This window comes from Coffea eugenioides, chromosome 9 (genome assembly GCF_003713205.1).
Source record: "Coffea eugenioides isolate CCC68of chromosome 9, Ceug_1.0, whole genome shotgun sequence".
Lineage (NCBI taxonomy): Eukaryota > Viridiplantae > Streptophyta > Magnoliopsida > Gentianales > Rubiaceae > Coffea > Coffea eugenioides.
Genome location: NC_040043.1, coordinates 42,443,733 through 42,464,856, shown reverse-complemented (window position 1 = coordinate 42,464,856; position 21,124 = coordinate 42,443,733). Strand labels below are relative to the sequence as shown.

Genomic DNA, 21,124 nt, shown 5'->3' with positions numbered 1-21,124 from the left:
TGGAAACTCCATAGTGGTTTCCAGTGAGTTGATGTGGGATTACAGGGCAGATGGGGTTGGGTGTAACAAAAAGATAATAGCATTATAACCAAGACATGATCAACATGACAGGTGGACCAGCAGCAGAAGGAGAATTAGCTTGCTACTGAATCTATTGGATTTCAACAACAGAAACAAATAGCAAAGGAACAGAAAAAGAAAAATGTAACCATGAAAAAGCAAAGAATTATTCTAATTACCATTTTTATGATTTGTTTTACTCAGTGCAACAGCACCTTGACATAAAGAGTAATTTCGCCTAAACACCAATACTAAATTTCTTTAAAAAATGATTCAGGAAGGAGGTGAAGGAGCAGGTTTCCAAAGTTAAGAGGCTTTTTAATAGGAAAGGGCACTCCAGATGCAGTTAGCAGCAGAGTGGCAAAGTGTAACACTCAAATTCTCAGTGAACCAAAAAGCAACTCAACGGACTGGCCCTCTCTCTCTCTCTCTTCCACTAATTTCCTTAAAGCCAGTCCAATGCAATGATCCCAGTAGGCCATACTAAGTATAATGTTGGTATACTTATATGCATACATACCTGGTTTCTTCATAATCTAAATGAAGCATATTCCTTTATTTTCCTTTTCAAATGCCAATTAGAATTCATTCTTGTAGAAGAAAATCCAAAACCAACTTTAGGTATAGTTTCCAGACTATGTTAATCCACGTATGAAGTAATCATTAAAGCAGTGCATATAAGCAGTTACTTGAATATCCAATTATCCAATTAGTAACTCATTGTCATGTGAAGATAAGTGTTATTAACATAGAAAAGAGTATTTAAACCAATAGAATCATAGGAGGAACAAATGCCATCAAAGTTGATAGACTAACAAGGGAGAAACTCAATATAAAAATTATGAAATCATGTCATACTTTTTCATTCTTTCTTCATACTCTTGCAAACATTTCCTGCAATACAAAAGGAGCAAAAATCAGCATAAAAAAAGCCAAAATGTAAGTTCAAAAACAAGAATAACTGCCATAAATCAGCCATATTAAACCATTCCCATTCCTAGCTGGGAGAGATTAAAACCATCTTTTTCTGAGCATTTTTAGTCCACAAATCATAAGATACCTTTAAAGTACATTACATTTTGTGGCATGGTGGTTCTCACAGGTACATGGATGCCAAAATGGAAAATTGGAAGGCATGTCAACAGCATAGAAATCAGGACAGGACGGGGGGACTGCTTTTAGAAAGAGATGCATTATTTGTTGAAACAAAAAATAAAAATGGCAAATTAGTTAACGCCCATTTACAACAAAGTTACTCAAAACTTTTGAGTCGAAAGTAAAATGCTTTTGAGCATGTATATCTACTTGCATGAGTGTGGATCTTCTGGCACCCATCATGTACACAATGTGTATCATGCGAATCTAAATCTGTATGTAACATAATTACACGAGAACAGAAACTTGTGACTGAGAGAGAGAGAGAGAGAGACTGTGTGAGTTAGATCCAACATTCACTATTAATGGTGAATGAAAGCATCCTGGAGCTTTGGGAGGATAGAAATCAAGAAATTGAAATGCTATACTAAGATTATTGAAACAAAATGATGGAGTAAAAGAAAAGCTAATTTAAAGATATATTTTGAGCTTTAGGGTGTGCTAATAACATACTTGCTATCTGAAAAATGCATAAACAGTTGAAAAAGATGGAGCTGAAGTGAGGGCAAAGTTTCCAGGGTGATCAAAAACTACAGAGGTAAATAGATTTTGTTTTTAACAAAAGAAGCAATAAAGAAAATTTACATTAACGTAATCATTTCACCCCAACAACATCTCACAAGCATAAGAAAAACATATAGGAGCTCAACTTTACCCTGATCACCACCTGCAAGCAGTGCAAGTAATGGTGTATGAAACCGGGGGCAAATAAAGAGTTCAGAGAGAAAGAGAGTAAACTGAGATCGAACATTCACTAGTAAAGGTGACCGAAAGCATCCAGGGGCTTCAGAAGGAGAGAGAGATTCAGAAATTGAAAGACAACATTACGAATAATGAATAAAGAGGGTTGAGTAAACAAGGGCAAATTTAAGGATAAACTATGAGCTTTAGGGCACAAGACGCACCACTAGGGTGGTGCTGTTAATGTATGCCCAAATTGAAATGCATGAGCAGTTAAAAAAAAATATTGGAGCTGAATTGTGGGCAAAGTTTCCAGGGGATGGATAATTGCATAGAGGTCAAGAAGGCTTCTGCCTTTATCAAAAGAAGCAAGAAAGAATAGTAACATCACACATGATTATGTCACCCCGGAAACATCCCACAAGCATAAGAGAATCATATAAGAAGCTTCACTTACCCTAATTTTCCACCTGGAAGAAGTGCCCATAACCTGTAACCGACCCAAAAGAAGAAGAAGAAGAACACTTGAAAAATCAGAAAACTGTAACACTTATACTGCAGTAATAGTTTTAAAAAAAATGCATTAAATTGATTCTCCAGAACATCTCAAAGGATTAGAACAATCCCCTAAATTAAAACGTTGAACATTAAAAAAGCAAGTAATCAGCTGGTTAGGGACTACATTGGACTAACATACGGGAGACAAATTTCCTTAATGGAAACTTTACACTTAGGTAACGTTTTGGAAAAAGTACAAGACAAAAACTTCAGCAGGCAGCTTTAGATACCCAAAAGGAAAAAAATAAGAAGAAGTGAAACACATGCAAAATGAAGCAGCTTCTGAAGGAGGAGAAGAGAACAACCCCTCCTTATAACGGCCAACAAACAATCCAGCTCCGCCAGCGAGCACATACGCATCTGATTATCAACAAATTAGAAAAAAAGAACATTCAGGCTCCAAGTTACTTATCCCGCAAAAGAAAAACACAAGAACATGCACCAGCATTTGACCCCAAAAAAAAAAAACCACAACGCATATATATACATAAGGTAAATTTTGACCACAGAAAAGGGCATGCTTCGCTACAAAATGCATCAAAGAGCACATCTATTTACACATTTATCACTGAAGGCATCAATCTTACATCTAAAGTACATTTGTTAATAACAGGCAACAGTTTACGCCAATTTTCAGGAGATTCTGCATATAAAGAGGTAATTTTATACATGCCCATATATCTTACAAGCCATGTTGATTAAAGGGGAAAAGGGCAAAAAAGAAAAGAAAAGAACAGAACAGAGAGTAACGGAGACAAAGCTAAAATTAGGCGCTTACAATTATTCACAATCAAATTTCTGAGGGCACCAAACCTACAAGATAAGAAGTATAATGAAAATAAGCTTCTGGTATATAAATAAAATCTTAAAAAAAAAAAAGAAAACAAATAAATAAAACACAAAATCATATTCCCAATAAGCTGATTTTCAAGAGGAATTGAGAATCTGAAGAAATTATGAAGGAAAACAACGTACACGGTCGTCATCTTTGTTTCTAATGCTCCTTCTGTCCTTAAAACCCTAGTTTGCAGATGAGAATGATAAATACAACCAAAAGGCTTTAATCACAAGCGAAGAAGAAGAAGCCTTTTTACCTGAACTAGGCAATCTGATGCCGCGCGCTGCGCGGTAATACAAGATTTGTGCCCACTCATATTTTGTTGTATTATGGGTGTTATATGAATATTACTAATTGACTGTGGATGTACAAAGGCTGAGGAAGAAGATCATTAGTGTTTAATATAAATTTAATGTACGAATGTCGAATATGAATAATAGTTAAAGTGAATAATAATTTTTTGCAAATAAGATAGCTATAATTAGTAATGTTTATATAAAACAAGATTTTTAATTTTTTGTCTGGAAATTTGTTTCGTTGTATTTTATACCAAAGCATTTGGAATATGATTTTTTTTTTACAAGTATTAATCTTGTTATAAATTACTTAGTAAAGGCATATTAAACTAAGCGTCTGGGGGAGGGATGGGTTGGATGGTACAGGGGGAGAAAGTGCAAATAAGAGGTCTCGAGTTCGAGTTCTCCTGCTTACACTATGTAAAAAAAAAAAAAAAAACTAAGCGTTTACTTATGAATATAGAACATAGAATGGGAGAGTTTGTTCTTAATTAAACATTCATAATGCAAAATAGAAAAAACTTCAATCTCAAAATTTAATTTAGTTTTGGAATATGAAATTAAGAGAAGAGGAATGGATTTGAATTAAGGTTTGTTTTTTCAAAAATATAAATATAATGTTTTGTATAAATATTGTAATATGTAGTTGCTTTGAGTTTAGTTAGAATGGATGGATATTTGAAATGTAAAAGAGAGAGAATTGATTAGAACAAAAATAAAAAAAAATTGTAATAGGTGATTAAAATATCTAAAATTAATCCAATATATTATTTTCTTGTACATTATATTTGTTATTTGTGTGGCTTATCTATTGGTAAATGTATTGATAACTAAGATGTTTACAAAATTAATTGGCTAATTAAGGTCTGTATTTAAATGATAGGTTAAAATAAGCAATCTTGCTATGACGTGTTTGTATTAAAGGTAGCAATATAGATATGTGATGTGAGTTCTAGATAAGAGGTCTGTCTATGTTGCAGCTAATTGCTTCAAGAATGAAGGCAGATGTTGAAGAGCAAATGCTGCGGCAACCAATATCACCTTCTCTTGAGAGTTCTCATAGTTTTAATAGTTTCAATAGTCAAAATGACAAAAAAATTTGCCATAATTGGTGTGTGATAGATGTTGGAGTTATCACTTTGTAGCTTGCTGCTAATAGTTTATTTGTTGTGGTATTATTAAATAAGTAGTTGTTTGTTTGTCTAATAATTTGCTATTAATGTTCATGTGTATCTAGGTAGATTGTTGGATAAATTTTTTATGTTTATTGCAGTATATGACATGGTAAATTAAAAGGAAAAATCCGTTGGTGCTATCTGATAAAGAAGGAAAAGCAAAGTAAATAAAATCTTTAAAACTTAAACTGTTATAGCACAAAAATCTTAGTAAGAATCTATATTGTCATATAATTGGCAAAAGACATTAGCGATACATACTTAAAGAAAAGATGAATTATTTGTTCATAGCTAGAATTTGAAAGGAATCTACAAATAAGAATACACATAATACTTATGATACCAAGGGAAAAGTTTCTCAACTCCATTTGGTTTGTAAATCTGGACTGTAAAGCTGTTAATGGACTTTGGGATGAAGACCAACGTCTCGCCTAGTTCCAACTCGTGTTTTGATGAAGATTTCCCAATAGTTTGTGAATTGCCTTCTTTGCATTCCAACTTGAAAAAGCTTTATAACCAGTTCTTAAAGTGACAACTGGAGTTTTATTGCTATCTAAGATATGTTCAAGAAACTTTGGAATTTTCTAAAGAAAAAGGAGGGGGAAAAATAGGTGAAGTGTGTAAAGTAGTGTATAAGAGATTAGATAAAGAAAGGATAAAAGGACCGAGCACATAGACTTACAAATTTGTCTTTGTTTTTCTTGTTATAAACTTGATAAAAAGGTATAGAATCTTCTTCATCCTCAACCATGTTTGGCTTTATTGATGAGCAAACATATTGATATAAGATGTATTTAGCCTTTTTATCTGGTATAAATGCTAAATAATAAAATTTGTGAGATATGACTATGCACCTTTTCTTTTTGAATTTGGTAGAAAAGGATTAGAGCATAACATACCGTTACTTCCTGGAACATGTAGCTTTAGTATATCAGAAAGTGGAACTGTCCAAGAGAATTTTGTGTTCATTTTGAGCTCTGTGAATAACATTAGATCAAACTTCAAGTCTCCATTGTGTCGAAGAAGTATCTTGTCATTTGTATGGATCAAGTTGTCTTTTGTAAATTCCAAACATCCAGATGCAAAGCTGCCATTATTAACTTCAAGGTTCCATGACTTGAAGCTTTGTACAATTGTAATATTGCATTTTTTATGATGTTCCAATAGAAAGATGAATTCATTTGGAAGGCTCTGCAGAATATTTTTTTTGTTAAAGGTTGAGTTGAGTGGAACAATGTGTAGTATATGATTAGTTGAAAAGTTATACAGTATGGAAAGGAAATATGAAGACCTTTTGTTTGTTGCTGCATTTTAGCAAAAAATAGCATTCTGTGACATTGTCCATTGGCGTTGATGGTACGGATGAACTTGCTAAATCAGTGTTGATAGCCATGGAGGAGCAATGGTGGCCTTTGTAGTAGCTAGCAGGAAGCAGTGTAAGTTGAGTTTTAGTATGAATGTAACGGACAAGAGGTCAATACAGAAATAAAACAAGGATGAGAAGAGGAATGAAAGAGGTGTAAATTTTTACCTGGAGCTTAGTTGTTTAAGGATGAAAGCTTTCTGATCTGATGAAGAAACATAGCTCCTTACGTAAAGGAAGAAAGGCACTTATAAAAGTTGTAACATGGAGGAAGTTGGTAAGTTAGTAGTAAAGAACAAGTGTTACTGTTTGAATAGCAGGACATTGAAGAGTATAAAATCTAATCATAGTACAAAAGCCTGATGTATAGCTGACAACAAACTTTTCTTGAGACCTTGTATGAAAGATACACAAGTTATTACAACTGGCGATAAGACTTGGAAAAGAATCAGCCAGAAACTGTCAAAATCTGACATAAAAAAGCTGTTCTACTAAAGTTGGAAGTGTATCAACTGCAGCAAATTTACCAAATTCTAATATAAGAGGAAAAGCTTAGTTGGTTTGTAATATTGAAGAATACGAGTTGGAGATCAACAAGTTACTATAGCAATAGAATATATGGTAAGTTATATAGGAAGAGTAAATAGTTAAGAGTAAATAGCTGACTTGGTCTGAAACAATTGCAGGCTGTTTTGTAATAGCTTCAATATGAGCTAAACAAAAGGATTTTAATATAGTTAGGCAGCATTGTTCGTACATAATAGATACGTTCTTGAAATGGATAAACATCATATGGAGACTAGAAGTCCGGCCATTTTTCAGATTACAAAAGTTACATAATGAGATTCTAGTCATGAGTTCAAAAGCAAGAATAGCCTGATTGGAGATGCAAGTAAAGATATAGAGAGCATTAAGCTAGTTTTGATTTTTTAGATGCAGAGATAACTTCAGAGCTGGTCTCTGGGCTGTTTGCTTGGGGCGTGGCTACTTCATCAAATTTGCTTGCTAGATTAATGCAAACACTTGTGATAGGACTTCGCGCATCTGGATTAGAAGAATATGAGCGAAACAGAACCGGTAACATCAATGTTATATGGCAAATCAATGGGAATTCTATAGTACAACTACCATATAGCTGAATAACTTTAGAATTTATGGAGAAATACCCTGTGTTTCAGCAGTTGGAATTTGCAGGAGAGACTCTAGTAAGAAAGAACCGGGAGATTCAATAGCTTGCTATGTTGAAGTTTCAGCAAGAGTTGACTCGTCGTAATGAAGAATTGTATAGCGTTGCTGAAGATCTCCATAATGGCTGGCAGCTGGTTGAATTTGAATTGCAAATTCTTTAGTCCATAAAGCTTCATGAACATGCATTAATGGAAGCTCAATATTCTGGGGAAAAATGAAGAATCAATAGAATCTTATTATTGAAGCGCATTTGAAAAGTAAAAGTTGTATAATTGCTATAAATGTAAAGAAGAAATTACTTTGTGAAAGTACTGCATTGCATCCAAGGCAAAATAAGTTACAAGTTTTTCAGCTAAATCACCAAACAAAGTTGCAGTCACTCTTCCATTTTTATCATAAAGGATAACATCAAATCGGCACCTGTTTTAGAATGTATTTTTCTAATATCAGTGATGGTAGTAAACTGGATTGAATAAGAGTAAGTTAACAGCTATAAATATAATAAACCTTGGAGTAGCTTTTTGATGCTCAGAACATTTATTGCATGAGTATGAATATCCATACAAAGCATCTGTTGCTTTGAAGCATTTTTTACACGCCATATACCAATAGCGCTGGAAAATGTTCTCAAATGACATAGAAGCTCTCACCCATGCAAACTAAATCAAGAAAGTCGTAAGGATCAGGAATATAATCATGGCAAAGGGTGATGAGCATAAGTTCGTATGTTATTACCTTTTGAGTTGATTGGAGAAAGTAAATAAGCGTGAACTTTTGGGATGAATGAGTGAAAAGGTCAGGATTATATCGAGCATAGGATTTATCTTTGATGACTTGTACAAACAACATTGCATTTTCTGTAGTCCTGTGATAGTTTCTTTATTGCTAGGATATAAAATTTTAAAAAAAAAGTCTTTCAATAACTATTTAAGTAAAAAGTAGAGATTACCAATTTTTTAGCTGCATAGCCTCTTGAATAGGTGGATCAATCAAGATAGCTGAGTTCTTCCTAGTAGACAAAGCAATTCCTTTGCAAAAGAAGTATAAAGCAGTAATCTTAGTTAAGAGTGAGAGGCAGGATGATATAGTTGTAAGATAAAGGATAGTGTGTAAATGTAAAATAAGATAGTTGGCATAACTACCATTAAAAGACTTGACCTTTAGCCTTCTGCAAACTATAACTAGAAAATTGTTCATGTTCTCAGCAATTTTCCGGCCTTCATTATCGATGAATTCATTAAATAGTGATAGTTGGAGAGGCAGCTTCCTGTTGTTTTTCAGTGAGAATAGAATTTATTACTGATTAGTTGATAAGATAAAGAGGTGAAAATTTAAAGGACATAAAATAAAATGAATATTTGTAGATTTACTAACTCTTTCTTAATGACTACAAACTTTTGCACTCTTCCAGTTCCAAATTTGCTTGTGAAAGGAGTCACTGGTGATACAAAAATAACCACTGCTAGGATATCTAAGAAATGAAACAAGCAATAATTAGCAGTTAAGATAGGCGAAAGATATTCTAGATAAATATAAAGTATTGTTACTAACCAACAAATTGGTTCTTTTGCTCCATAAACTGTGCGAGATCTTTGAACATAGTGTAGGAGAATCTTGTACGCATCATATCAGTCTCATCAGGCAGCTCTTCCATAACAGTTTTGGTAGAAATGACCCATTGAGTAGTTAAGCCATCAGTTCTGTATTTTTCATCAATAAGCTGAACTTCAACATTTGAGATTTTGTATCTTTTGAAAACAGTGAGACATGGCCCTATAATGTGAATGGCATGATTGAAGAGAATTCCTTCAACTCGAGATCCCTACAATTGTATTGATATTAGTAAAATATTATGCTACTGATTACAAGGCTGAATAAAAAGGAAATGCAACAATTTGGAAGAGAGTAAGTTATTTTAGAAAAAAGCTTTTAACCTTTGCATCGACAAAGATTAATTTTTGATATCTAGTTAGTGAAGCACTTGCTGTAGCAGGTTGGCGTTTTTCTTGTACAATTATTTTTGCTGACCAAGACTTCATTCCTGGATGAATCTCTTCTATTGATAAGCAATCATCCATTCTATGGAAAAATTAATGATGCAATAAGGCTGGTTAAAAGATAGTAATATATCAGCAAGCTCAAGTTAATTGTAAAGGTAAGTAAAAAGGATAAGAGAATATAGACTAAATGTAATAATATAACAGCTGTGCTTATACATGCATAGATGGTAATATATGCTATGCTTTGGACAGGCTCAGAATTTCTTGATAGACTACATTCCTAGTTTTACAATTTTTTTTGATATCACTAAAAGTTCCTGGTACAATCAACACTGTAATTGAGTCAGAAGTCTTAGCTCTAGAAAGGGTGACGTATAACTGGCCATGAGCAAAAACTGATTCTCTAAGATATATTCCCACATAATCAAGCGTTTGTCCTTGAGCCTTGTTAATAGTCATTACAAAGGAAAGCCTAATAGGAAATTGAATCCTCTTGAAAGAAATACCATGCTTGTCGTTGTTAGGAGTCTGCAGCGGAATTCTAGGCAACAGAATTTGTTTCCCCTTGTGAGGGCCAGCAGCAATTTCAGCAGAGATAGTGTTTGGTTTCAATTCTCTACAAATTAAACGAGTTCCATTGCAAAGGCCTTCGGCTAGATTCAGATTTCTTAAAAGTATCAGAGGACAGTTCTTTTTAAGAATCAATTTGTGGGGTGGAAGGCCCTTTGGATTTTGGGAATTAAGAAAATCCTCATAGTCTCCTTGATAGCGTTCACCAAGTGTCCTATCTGTACTTGTATAAATATGTGCTTCACCTGGAAAGTGGTTTATCATAATATTATTGACGTCGTCTATAGAGCTATTAGTAGGCGATAAAATACATTTGTTTATCGACTTGTAAGGATCTTCTGAATAGAGGTGCGGGTCGGAATAAACAGAATTGAGCAAGCTATTGAGAAAACAGGATTGTTAAGAGGAAATGTTAATTCATTCACAAGAACAATAATATAAAATAAGAAAAAAGAAAGGTGCTACTGGATGCAATTATTAGAAATTCCATTAGTTTTTACCTTTGTAGTGAGGTTTCTCTAGTACCAAATGGAATAACCATATCATTTGGTTGAGTGATTTTTCCAGCTTCATCCATTGGTTCAACACCTTCGCCAATTCTTAATAGAAAATCAGAGAAAGTTGGATCATATAATGCTCTCATATTTTCTGTAAGTTTTAGTTTATGAAAAGAGCTCCAAAGAGGTGAGTTTACTAAGCTTGCCTGAATCTGCACCTCTTTTGGTGCATTGTCAATAACAGGCAGCGTTTGTCTAAATCCTCGCCAAAAACAACTACCTTACCACCAAAGGGCTGTTCACTTTCCATGATGTCTTTTAACAAGGAATCAAATGCTTCTATTGTATCACGCTTAGCCATAGAAGCTTTGTCCCAAAGAATGAGCCTAGCTTGTTGAATCAACTTTGCTATACTACTTTGTTTACTAAGTTGACAGGTTTTCACAACAGTTAAATCCAGAGGTATTTTAAACCTTGAATGCGCAGTCCTATCTCCTGGAAGTATTGATGCAGCTACTCTCGATGTAACTACAGCAAGAGCTATATAGCCCTGTGATCTTAGTGTAGCGAGAAGTGATCGGTACAAAAATGTTTTACCGGTTCCACGGGACCATCAACAAAGAAAGCTTGTCTAGCATTTGAAAAAGCTATTGAGTATAATGTCATAGGCTTTTTTCTGTCCAGCATTTAATCTAAAAGCAAGAAGCAAGTCTGTATTTGGGAAGGAAACATTCTACTCAGCTAAAATTTCTTTTGTAATCTTTTCTTGGTGGGTAAGACTTGAAAATGCTGGTACTAAATTATACTCATTAAGCGACTTTCCCATTTGCTCTAGGAATCTATTAATGTCATAAAGAACTTGAGACTTAATCTGTTATGATGTGTAACCAGTATATGTTCAAGACCGTTCAAAATCTCGAGAAAAATCTGGTTCAAATTTTTCCCAAAGAAGCTTAGGATTGTTAGGCGAGCAGAATGCAAGTAAAACAGGAAATAAAAATCTAAGAGCAGAAGGCATCCGGTAAAGTGCAGCCTCTTCAAGGGTATCTTCTATATAACTATCACAGCTCAAGAGACCCAATTGTAGGGCAGCTTCTCTATAAGAAGCAAGTTGGATGCCTTTAACAGTCACCAATCCCTCAAATGAGGTTGGCCCTGCAATATGCGAGAGAAGGAGTCTAAGATAATAGCGTTCACCCTCATTTGGGCTTATTGTAGCAAGTCTCCCAATAACTGCAACACGCTTTCTTTCGGTCCATGTTTTATGTTTAGAACTCCAAACGAAGTACTGTGGGCAATCACGATAAAAGCATTTCAGACTCTTGGCTTTTGTATCCGTTCTGTTCATTTCAAAGAACTCAGTTAACATTGTCTTTGAAAGATCAACATTATTGATAAGGGATAGAAGGTCTGTATGCTTGTGGAATGAAATAAATTGATGTCCAGGTAGATGAACTAGAAGGGAATAAACAGATGCATTCATAACATTAGTAGGAAATCTATAAATCTGCCAAAGAGCTTCTGGAGGAGATACCCATCGGCCTTCCTGGAATTGTTTTATCTCATCAACATCAGAACTATTGTTAGTAGGAGTAATCTGAAAACTTACTAAATCGTGTCCCTTAAACACATACTTATATAGATACTTAACAAGCTTAAGAGTTGAGCAAACTTCTACATTTAAATGGCAGTTAAATAGAGCAAGCAAATAAGGATTATAGGGGACAACCCATCAATTATCTAGTTCATGCAATCCGACTATAACAGACCTACCATTATCACGCCTACGATAATGTGGATATCCATCCTCTGAGTGTGTAGTAAAGTCAGCAAAAGGCTTAGGATAGTGGTTTTTACATGTTTCATTTTTCATGCAAATATTATTTTTTTCAATTTCCCACAAGGGCCATGAAGCATATGCTAAAGAATATAAATGAAAATTTTCTGATGGATCTGGTATTTCGGCACACACGACTTTGCCATATGCCTCTGGGTTTAATGGTTTGTAATTTGGTTTCATGATGAGTAGTATATAAGCATGTGGAAGGCCTCTTTTTTGGAATTCAATAACATATACACAAGCAGCTACTTCACCAAAATTTGTTTATTAACTAATTCATTCTTAAGCATTTCTAATTTTGACCTAAAAACTCTAGACAAAAGATTTGGTCTGTTTTTTTGGTTTATCTTCATATTTTAAATTCTGTTGTATTTCAGGTCACATTGTATTATAGGTCATAGTAAGGAAATAGTCAGGTTTGCCATATTTTTGCACTAAAGCCATTACATCAATATATCTACAATGCATATCTCTAGGGCCACCTATAAAAGAAGGAAGAAGAATTATTTTTCGGCCAACTTTATTTCCACTTGTTTCACCTATTGAAAAAGTATCAATCACTCCTTGTAGTATTTCTGTTCTAACTTCATTTTGTCTTTTCCTACAATAATCTAGCCTACATGTTTCTATTTTAATGTAAATGTCTACCGCAAAATGCTGCAACAGCCTGCCAGTATGAAGTAGCATGGATCTGTCATTATCTCACATCTGAAATTTATAACAGTAGTATTCTCGTGCAGTCACATATTTTGTACTTTTTTCCCCATCGACAGCAACTGTATAAATAGTGTCAAGAAAATGGAAAAATTATGAATTAAAATAGTGACAATAGGTTAATTTGAAAAAAATAAGTCAGAATTTATTTAGAAGCTTGCCTTTTTTCTCAGAATTTAGCAAATAAGGAATGCTTTTTGCCGAGGTAGGATCAAGGGAATTATCATCATGAGAAGAAACATCACAACTTTGTTTAGTTGGGCAATTTCTTTTAATACCACAATGCCAACCAGTTTCACCCCGAGGAAATAAAAGAGAATATTGTAAGGGATCGCAGCAGCCATAATAGTGCTTGATATGATGGCTGCTTTTGGAATGGCTATAAACTTGAATATGAGCACTCGGGTCAAGCACTGGATCATTATTTTCAGTCCAAATAGCTGCTACTTCAAAAGATGTAGGAAGATTATAAATACGTTGGTCCAAACCCGGATTAGAATTAAGGACAATATTATGATTGTTAAGATCAGGAACATCTCGTAAGTCCTTAAAAAATCTACTATAAGGATTGTTGGAAAGGATCCTTATCAATAGTTTAAAAGTGCTCTCATGAAACCTTTCTGAGCTATTAAGCCTCTTTGACAGCTTGTCTTCTGTATCAAAGAAGTAAAGCTGAAACCCAAAGGATTTGTCAGTTGAAAAGATTAAGCTATCTAGAAAATGGTACACTTGGCCTTGAACACGAAATGCATAGACACCATCCATATTCTTTGTAAGCTCATGGTCAAATTTTGCTCCAAATGATGTAAAAGCTAAATTGTGGTTATAGGTTCAAATATTTTTACGAAACTCAACACTTTCTTCATCAGTCCGAGTAAGCAACCGATATAAGTCATAAGGCATTGCTGGAAAGGGGAGTGAAATTTTTCCACTGGAGCAACAAAAGTTAGCTGGCTCTAGATGGAATTTTTTTGCTCCACAGTGGGGGCAGTTCGGAACTTCAGGAAGGACCATTGATTCAATTGGAACTGAATCTAATGGAGATAGTTTTTGCTGACCTCTATTTCTATTTTTCGATGCTGGGAGAAAATAAAAGAGATTTAAAAGAAAACAAAACTTTAGTATTATTAAACCATGGTAGCTACAAATGACTAACAAGAAGGAAAAAATAGAATCGGAACCTGTTTTGCGTGGATGTTTGTTCACTGTAATAGATTGGAAGGACTTGGATGCCGATGAAGGAAGGGCATTTGGAAAATTGTTAAAAGGTAAAAGGGGAAAGCTAGGAAAACTGGAGGTTTATCAGAAAGCTAAACAATCTATAACACCTGATGTGGAAGACTGTCTTGCTTTTCTAGAACTTTGATTACGTGCAATTCTATTAGCTGTAGAAGAGGAAGAATTCTCTGGCACATTTCTAGTTTTGATTAACACATGCTGTAATGTTTTAACTTTTGACGAAGAAGGACTCGGGATTGTTACAAAGAAGGAACCTTCATATAATAGGTAAAAGTCATAAACAAAAGGGAACAAACCAAGAGTTTATTGGTGTATACGTAAAAAGGAAATTGTGAGGAAATTTTATTACATATGTGTAGCACAGGAAAGAGCTAAAAGGCATTGATGAGCAAGGATTTAAAAAAGAATTATATTTTACCTCCAGAATCAGAAATGTGCAAACGATCTGCAGATGTGGAAGCTTGTTCCGGATTAAAAGAAGTGTCAGGATTTGAAGTAGGCTGGTCAGTATCAAGTTTGTTGAGGATTGATTCAAAGAGCTGAGTTAATTGCGAATCATCTAAACAAGGATTGTTTTGAAAACAAGAGGATTGATCCTTAGAGTTTGTAGCAGAAGTAATGGTAGCTGAAACAGAAGCCTCAGCATTATAACAACTATTATCGATTTCAGCTCGTTTTTGCTGAGCTTGAGCCTCAGAATTAGGTTCTGGAAAGCAAATTCCAATTTCAACATGACCTAAACCTGTCCTACTAATATAGCGTTTTTGATTCCTCTTACAGGTAGGTACTCCAGGAGGAGTAGTAGAGAAGCAAGCCATATTTGACAAGTTCATTTTCTTTGCGGCATAAGCCTCTCGTCGGCGTTGCAGCAATGCATCCTTTTCAGCAGATGGCATTTCTACATAGCGTTTACGCCGACGAGCATTCCTATCCATCTAATTGATCGACAAATTCTATTTAGAAATGTTACAAGTAATAGATATAGTAGCAAATAATTGAATAACATAGATAATAAAGCAAAGCTATATTACTATATTAAAGCCTGAGAAATGTATGTTGCACAACCATTAAAGCACAAACATCAAATAAAAATAAAAAAGGCAAAAATCTGGAAACAAGAATAAATAATGAATGAACAGTAACGAGACAAAGTGCTTATAACATTTATTCACTTTGTTTAGTTTTCATTCCTTAATTTATGTTTGTCTCTTGTTAGTTCAAGGAGTTTTCAAGAGTTAAGGTTTTTTTTTTGATATTTTTTGATATTTTTTGATATCATATAGAGTAATTGTATGATATTTTTTACTATGCATGTTAAATTTTTTGACAGTTCAATTTGTAGACTCTCTCTCTACTTCTAAATAGATTGTAATTTGTGCACTGATGTTTGTGGGAACTCTCTGCACTTTCATGCAGAAGATACCTTTCAATAAAATATTATTAGCTCAGTTAAAGGAAGGATCCATAGAATGTTATTAACTCATCAATTGAGTATTCTGACTGTATACCTTTCAATAAGGTTTAACTTATGTGGACATATGGCATTATGTTCATGGACTGATTAGATAATGATTACTTTTAGTCTTAAAATGAAATACACGTGCTCTGTAAAGTTTTTTTTTTAAAAAAAGCATTTTAGATTGAAATACTGGAAGATGTTGCAATATCTTCTTTGCATCTGTTTTGCGCCTAAGGATAGCGGTGGTGATTGAATTAACTATTCTATGACTTATAATGCTGTATTTGGAATTTGAACATCACTCAGTGCAAATTGGAGGTTTTTATCTTTTGCACCAATATATGTTTTTGAGATTGCATATTTTACTCTTTGCTAGAGATTTGTTCTAAGTTTGTTGAAAAAGATTGCATATGTTACTCTTTTGAGATTGCATATATTCTGCACTAATAATGTCTTTTTTTTTCCCAAAGCTTAAAAATAAAAAAAAAAAGAATTAAGATTCTTCTTCCTTTGAAAAATATTATTTTTATGTAGTGTTGGGTATGCGGTATGAAATATGCTTAGAATTGCAGTCTTTATTAATGGATGGCGTTTATGCTGCCACTGAATGAAGTCCTATCTATAAAAAAAATTTAGCAGCTTTTCATTTATTTCTGAAACTATCATTGGTACAGTTGGACAAGTCCACTCAGTATTCCTGTTAAATTTCATATTCTTGTAGATAAATTAGATTTTAATATTTGAAGAACGTAAAGCTGTCTATTTGTGATTTAATAATTACTAACTTTTGCCTTATGAACTATGTATAGATTTCTGTTCTTAGATTTATTCTCTATAATGAAAAGACAATTTGTTTTGGCTGATTCTTTCATGGATGTATGGTAACTATTGGTTTGAGTTAGTGGTTGTATTTTAATCCCTGCTTGTTATAGCCTGTCTTAAATCATAGATAGTTATGGAGTATACACCAAATATGATAGGAAAATTTAATAAATAAACAGAAAAGATTGAGGGAAACGATAAAGAAAACAGAGAATTGATACCGAATAAAAGACACAAGAAAAGCATAAAACAAAAAAAAAAGTGAAAAAGCTTATAATTTATAATATAATAGATGAAAAAAGGAGAACAAACATACCTTGCCCAAAGTTTCCAACCACTGCCAGGAATACACAGAAAGCTGGGAGACAGAAAAAACTACATGTCAAGCAGCAATAGAAAAGAATAACTCTTACAGAGAAAAATACTTTGGCAAATTAGTTGACCAGTAAAGTCAGCATGGATAAAAATTGATCTTTTGTAGAAGAATAATTTTGAAGAAAAAACAAGCTCATTCAATCGGAAGGTAAAATAACATTTAAATTTTGTAAAGGATAAATAGACTAAATCTAAGCAAAGAAAGGGCAATGAGTTGGCAGAAGTTCGAGGCTAATAAACAAAAACTAACTATTTCATTTATTAGTAACATCAACTATTGATCTTCTTTCTTGCTTTTTTTTATTTTTGTTTATATTCTTGGATTAGTATCATGCTTTGACAAATGTGGAATGATAACTATATCAATAAAAGCAATCATCAAAAAATGTGTCTAATCTCTCTAGTTCTCAAGGCCTAACTCCAGCTTCTGAGGATTCAATGTTGGCCTAAAACACGTAAGATATATATTGCTAATTCTATAGAGGATAACCTGACCAATGCACGGCGATAAAGAACATCACTAAACTTAACAAATACATTGTATATGGAGCAAGAATATCTAATTTGAATGACGGCCAATTAGAAAGTGATTATAAGACATTTTATAGGATGGTGCAAAGTTTTGCTTAACTAATGCAATAGTATTCTGGAAATACAATCTTACAAGAACCTATTTGTATACAGCATGAGATTTACAAGCTAGAAGAAAAGTGACAAGGTTTAGACTTTGCTAAATAGCAAAAGATCAAAATGGTAGAAAGAGTAGGTTATGCAAGATATTATATATAGGTTAAGGAAGTCAGCATGAAAAGATTAAATAAGTGACATTGGTAGACTGATAACAGTGGGATTTTTGTCATCCCATATGTGTATTGCCTAATAGCTTGTGCTAAAGACAAGAAGCAAACAGAATACAAGGACTCAATATATTTGTAGCCTTGAATATAATCGCAATCATACAAGGTTTCTGCTCCATAATAAGAAAGGACAATTAAGCCAAAATAAATACAGATGCAAATATAAATTATTGATAGTAGATTGCAAATGCAAAATAGGGTAGTATAAAAAAATCCTGACTCTTCAAGTTGTCCACTCCTTTGCTTTTGAATAGCACCACATGCATAGTACATAGTACATAGATATATAAATGTACTGTATAATATACAACATACTGTGTATAGATTAAATTGTCGGTATGACATAGCTTTTATTCAAAGCTACCTCAAGAGATACACAGTTGGATGATATTATTTTCTAAGGCGTGATTAACAAGTCAAAATACTCAAGTTTTCCATAGAAGCAGAACAATTTTAATGTCTGTCTTACTAAGAATCGAGTCCACACATCAAAAATTACCAAAAGAGTATCTTAGAATTGCTAGAAATCTAGAATGAGAAACACTTAATTTTCACAAAAAGCAAAAAGGAAAAATAGCAAAGCATTGATCATAAAACATTGGCAAATGGCTAAAATTTTCCATTTTGTTTGCAGCTATACCTACAGACAAAAGAGATTCTAAAGGAATAGAGCTGAGAATGTAATCTTTTTTTTCCCTAGGATCGGTTTAGCTGTGGTTATAATTTGTAAAATTTGTGTGTCCTTCTTTCTCCAGAGGGATTATTATGTTGTCATTTTTACCACTAGATTAAGAGGTTTTTCATTTGAAAAGGCAGACACGACTGCTAGTTTCCTAGTTTCCTGTACTCAGTGTTTCTTTGCCGAGTTTCATTTTGCTCTAGTCATCATTTGGACAGCATAACGAACCAAATGTTGACAAGAAAAATGCACATACCTATGATGATTTTCAATGTCCATGCATTTGGCATTAAACTTCTCCAAGGGCAATTGATTTAGATGCAATTGTGCAAGGTTATTGTACTTCCTGCATGTTTTAGTATTTATTTACGCCAAATGCTGTATGTCAATGTACAGTAAAAATTTAGAAAGAATACAATGACTGGAGACAATTGCGTCAACCCAATAAGCTGCCATTCAAGAATATATTAGCAGTGAACAAGATCTCAAGGACATTAGATCAATCATTCCTCTATGGCTGGTATGTTTTCAGCATTTTGTATATAGATCCACTAGTTTTAAGAGCATTAGAAGACTACACTCACCGTTAAAATATGGCCTATTCCTCAAGTCCAATTGGTAAACCAAACGAGTACAGATATATCTATATACACTTGCATGAGAGTAATCATCAATGGGTTGAATATAGAAACAAGCACGGCAACCTCAATAACAGCACCAGAATTCCATTATTTCTTGATCATTAGCACCAAAGCTAAGTTGATTATGTTTCACATTTGGGCAAAAATTTTTCTGCTTTCAATCTTCCATTTTTTCCCAAGCTAACTGTAAAACAGAGCACTAACATACCTTGTAGACACTTTGCAGGGGCCACTGAAGAAAGGCCTATGAGAAAAAGCAGCAGAAATAAATAAAACATCAGTACAAGCAGAAAAACAAATACTGACTGAGGCAAAACTAATAAAAAAAAGACTGAAAATACTATGAAGGAAAATGCTGTATTAACACTGGTAAACAAGAAATAAAGGAATTATTGACGAAGAGCTTTGAAATAAATAGCAAAAGCATAGCCTTTAAAAAATTCAAGAATTATTGAAAGGCATAAAAGGAAGGCAAAAAGCAAAAGAACATCTACGAAGATCTTTTTTTCTCTTATTTTTAAGAACACATACAAAGAAATGGCATGTTTGTAAAGTCAAAACAGTATATATATATATATACATTTTGGTGGGGATGAATTGTGGTTAAGCAATAGCTAACAGAGACCATTTAGCACAACATAAAAGAACACTTTAAAGGCTTTCAGAGTGAGAACGGAAGAACTTTTTTTTTGTTTGTTTTTTTTTGGGGGGGGGGGGGAAGGAAAATTAAATGGCGGAAAACATAATTTAACAAGCTAAACATAGGCAAAGAAAGAATCATGCGTGAAAGGGCATCACCAAGACAAACACATATTTAATATAAAAGATCAACAAAGGGTGGAAAAATCATAAAAATAATAGTAGTAAAAAGCCAATCAAAAGAAAAACAAGAAACAATATGCAATATGCAATATAAAAAGAAGGAAAGGAAAAATCTTGTAAATTACCAGCAATATAAATAGAAAGTAGAAGAATCTGATACAAGCAAGCCACTAGAAGGAGTAATAATAAAACAAGTGAAAGAACAATAGTAGAAGAAGGAGGAATGCTGAAGAATAACGAGAGCAAGAGCAACAACAAAGCCAGAGGAAGCACAAAGAAAGAATGAACAAAAGAGCGCTTCAATAATTAACATATAGTCAAAAGAAAGCCTGAATTAGCAACAGTTACCTCTGACACAGGAACGTTCACTTCAACTAAACTAGCCATCAGCAATCAATTCCGATAGCAGGCACACAAGTAGGGAAATAGCTTGTCCTGTAAACCAACTCTAAGCTTTATCATTGCATCCGGATTAAATTACCTATATAACCCACCCAAGGATGAATGTTGAGAAGACAACAAGCAAACGAGGAAAAATTCACCATGTAGGGGTAATGGAAGGAAACCCCAATAGCATGGGCTGTGTCGTACAACCAGAAGAAGTGGGAGAAAGTTTGACATTGGAAAGTTGGTGGGGAAAAGATACGTACGGAAGGACTGTTACCAGATAATCTAGGCGTGGATGTTAGAAAGGAAAGCTTTATGTTTTCTTTGCAATGCATCGGTTGCAAGAGCTTGAATCCAAGGACGCTTGTAGGCTAAAATGAAGCGGCGCTGCCTGTCAACGTGGAAGACTTTTAAAACAAGAGAAAGAGGAAAAACCATACGGTCAAAGTGCAACAACCAAATGGCTCTGACTGAATAAGTGCTTGGTCAGTAAAAAATTTAGTCACGTGAGATACGCATGCAAGGGACGACGAAACTCCAAGAGGCCCAAGGCTCTTTTGATTATATGTTCAATGACGGGTTCTCAAGTCTTTTATCTAGGACATGGTTGAGCTTTTGAGCCCGTTTTGTGCCTAGCCCAACCTCAACCCTATCTCGTCGGGCTCAAAATATTGTGACTCAATCTTGGCCTGCTTAATTTGTTGGTCTTCAATTCCATGGCATAACAAACTTGGCCCAAATTTGAAATATTTGAAGAAAATGATATTATTACCTTTGGGGTTGTTAAGAATGTGGTGTGTTTTTAGATAGAAGAATATTATTTGAAATATTATTTAAAATAATTATTATAAAATATTTTGAGATTTGACATATATAAGATAAAAAAAGTAATTCGAAAGATAAAAAAT

General features: G+C 33.8%; 1 protein-coding gene across 2 annotated transcripts; it reads right to left on the bottom strand.

The window, feature by feature from the left end:
• Positions 1–6,820: 6,820 nt before the first annotated feature.
• On the bottom strand, positions 6,821–20,619 carry LOC113783610. Of its 2 annotated transcripts, XM_027329792.1 has the most exons (10): positions 20,178–20,619; positions 19,216–19,251; positions 16,772–16,813; positions 8,866–9,136; positions 8,689–8,785; positions 8,457–8,581; positions 8,264–8,342; positions 7,614–7,734; positions 7,293–7,518; positions 6,821–7,170 (listed from the first exon to the last, which is right to left on the bottom strand). In XM_027329792.1, exons 1-9 carry the CDS (start codon positions 20,214–20,216, stop codon positions 7,363–7,365), a joined length of 966 nt encoding a protein of 321 aa, XP_027185593.1. In that variant the 5' UTR covers positions 20,217–20,619; the 3' UTR covers positions 6,821–7,170; positions 7,293–7,362. The 2 variants fall into 2 exon arrangements, with proteins under 2 accessions (XP_027185593.1, XP_027185594.1); XM_027329793.1 differs by lacking the exons at positions 6,821–7,170; positions 7,614–7,734 and having other exon boundaries at positions 7,448–7,518; positions 8,264–8,581.
• Between the last annotated feature and the right edge of the window lie 505 nt (positions 20,620–21,124).

Coding starts and splice junctions, on each gene's coding strand:
- LOC113783610 (XM_027329792.1), bottom strand. CDS start 20,216: ATGGCTAGTTTAGTTGAAGTGAACGTTCCTGTGTCAGAG. Junction 8,343..8,456: donor AAAGGTCAAGTCTTTTAATG/GTAGTTATGCCA, acceptor TCTTTTGCAAAG/GAATTGCTTTGTCTACTAGG. Junction 7,519..7,613: donor CAATGCAGTACTTTCACAAA/GTAATTTCTTCT, acceptor ATTTTTCCCCAG/AATATTGAGCTTCCATTAAT.